Genomic DNA, 2,968 nt, shown 5'->3' on the forward strand with positions numbered 1-2,968 from the left:
ACACACACACAATAATATATATATATATATATATATATATATATATACACATACACACACACACACACTTGTACACACACACATATAATTTAAGTACAACTAGAGCCTGTTAGTCCATATATATGTCCCATCCACTACACTTAACTTTAAAATGGAAATGAGATACTGAAAGCCAGCCTTTATCATTCAAATATTTATCAAGCCCTTCTTTGAATACCCTTAATTTAACTGCATCCACCACATCTGAAGGCAACCCATTCCAAAGGTCACCCAGTTTGAAAAATAAATCTGTCTTAAATGAAGATGACTCCTACTGTGTCAAAATTTATGTTTAGCTTTAGTAGAGTCCATGCTGTCTATAACCTTATTCTTAACATTGTAATTAAAAGCCTACTACCCATATAAAAATCATGAATGTTCTGAAACATGAGTGTTTGGACAGAGTATTGTGAAACACAAATAGTAAACCTAAAGATGGTATGAACAAATCTGAATATCACAGTCACTATTTTTAAACCTTCTAGACACCTAGAATTGGGAATTTTGTTGATATTTTTCAATATTGCTTAAGAGTTAAAATATTTTACTACAGCTGTTGAAAAATATTTATTAAACAGAGGAACTGAAGGATGCTCTTTTGAATGTGTAGACTGAATTTGATTTTATTAAAATGAATGTTATAAAAATTAAAGAAAAAATAATACTGTCATGTCAGAAATATAAATTAAAATTTTTATTTTATGTCCCACACACTGTCTTAACGTTCACATGGGATAATAAGTTATCTTTCTCAATTCTGTATCACTATAAGCACCTGTATGTACTGACACTGAGACCATGTCATTATCACCTGTATTTCTTGACACAGAGGCCGTGTCACTATATAAACACCTGTACATATTGACTCTAAGGTTATGTCACTATATACGCACCTGTAATTCTTAACATGGAAGCTATGTCACAATATAAGCACTAAAAACTGTTGACATAGAGGTTGAGTCACTATATTAAGGACAAATGCATTTGAGAAAGATGATATATCAATTTATAATCTCCTGTGAATGTTAAGACACCATGCGTGGGATAAAATAAACAGTTTAATTCACGTTTTCCACTTTACAGGATTACTTTTTTCTACAATGTCTATTACATTAATTATGGTGAAATTAAATGAAGTCTACACATTCAAAAGGGCTTTCTTCACTTCTCTCAGAATCAGAAGATACTGCTTCAGCTTCTATCTCTTGGGAAAGTAAATTAGATAAAAGAGTAAAGGAAATTTTAATTTATTTTAACATTTGTCCTTTCAATAACTGTACTACAATATTTTAACTCTTAGAAGTTACAAAAATCTCCACAAAATCCTTATCTTGGGTACTAACTTCCCTGTGATTGGTATTTTGTTACCATGATGCTTCACTGTTAGTTACTAATAGTAATACTAGAACTACAAGTAGAATGTAAGTTAATTAAAAGTGTTAAGTTTTTATACAATTACAATATAAAATTAAAAAGATACCCCAAAAATGGAATTACAAAGACTGGTCAAGCACTTCTGCCTTTATTTATGTATTTAGTTAGTTTACTATTTTAAAATAAGCAGGAAAACAAATATCCAACTTTTAAAATTTTACAGGAAAATCTCAACATGGGTAAGACTTAGAAGTTTCATCACGTTATTGTTAGCTTACAATAATACCAACTAACTGTTAGTGACTACTACTACTATAGTATTAGTCAACAGGTATTATTATATTATTAGTATTACTACTAGTATTACTATTAGTGATATTGGTACAGTGACAGTGCTACAGTCTACCTTGTCGTTACGACTTTAGTCCTAGTATTAATAATATTAATATTATTACTAGTATTAGTAACGTTAATAAGCATTCATGCATTGCTATACTTTTAAAACGTAACTTCTTAAAATGAATTATACAGCCCTTCCTTTGCACTAAGTTATAAAATAACTATTTCTATAACAAGACAAAACTCAATTATCAAACTAAAGTTAGTTTTACTTACATCCAGTTTCATCTTGAATTTCTGCTATTTCTTCTTCCTGTAGCATTAATGAGGACTTATTTCCCATGACTGGGCAAGTGCAATAAACATGAAACGAAGTTTAATCCTCAAAAACACTTCTAAATCTAAAGGCGTATTAAAGATTTTATGTAATTTAAGAAAGCAAAGGGTCTTCCAAAAACACGCACTTCACCACTCAAACACTTCGTACAGATTTTTGATACAACAGAGTACTTAAGTTACTATCAATTGCAATAGCACCACCACCTACATGTAACTGGACAAAAAAATATTTTTATATTAAGTTCCCTCCAGATGGCACTAGAGTAGTAAATGTACAAAGAAGCAATTACAGCTGATAATGAAAACGAAAATCAGTGAGTTAATGACTGAGTGATTAGTTAATTCAGTTTAATGTTAGGAGTGAGAGTTATCATCTCTATTCAGTTACTCGACGTATTTGTTATGAAATAGTGAGGAATTTGCAAATATTTTTTTGTGAGATAGTAGTTCGTACCATTAAACTCGGAATTTCTGTTCCAACGTGATTTGCGAAGATAGGCCTACAAAGAACAAGTGAGCGTAGCCTACACTGTAGTAAACGTTATTAAAGAAACAAATAAATTTGTTACCATTACCTGGTTTGGACTTGGCACTATGTTTTAACAAATAACTCAATAAGAACCTGCCCTATGACAGCATACGTTATAACAGTTGTAATGAATTTGTTATTATATATTTATTTTAATACCAACGTTTGTTTAGATTAAGTTTATGTTTTAAAACATGCGTAGCTGCCTGATCTCCTGATCGGAATTTAGGTCTTGTGACCTAGGAGGGTCAGGTACTCTGAGACCTCTTCCTCTTCAGCTTTTTGTGTTAAACATGTATTGCGAAACTCCCGCCTATTCTCCAAAGTTTTAGAAGATTCTCGAGAGTA

The 2,968-nt window shown here is 31.0% G+C and overlaps 1 protein-coding gene across 1 annotated transcript in view; it reads right to left on the reverse strand.

Moving 5' to 3' along the window:
- LOC106470182 (calcineurin B homologous protein 1-like) overlaps positions 1 to 2,357 on the reverse strand; it is a 55,989-nt gene extending 53,632 nt beyond the window's left edge. Inside the window, exon 1 of the mRNA XM_013930712.2 lies at positions 2,029 to 2,357. Within this exon, the coding sequence (XP_013786166.1) occupies positions 2,029 to 2,095 (67 nt within the window). The 5' untranslated portion in view covers positions 2,096 to 2,357. The remainder of the gene's footprint in view (positions 1 to 2,028) is intronic.
- Positions 2,358 to 2,968: the final 611 nt, after the last annotated feature.

Source organism: Limulus polyphemus, unplaced genomic scaffold (assembly GCF_000517525.1).
Source record: "Limulus polyphemus unplaced genomic scaffold, Limulus_polyphemus-2.1.2 Scaffold3863, whole genome shotgun sequence".
In the NCBI taxonomy this organism is placed as follows: domain Eukaryota; kingdom Metazoa; phylum Arthropoda; class Merostomata; order Xiphosura; family Limulidae; genus Limulus; species Limulus polyphemus.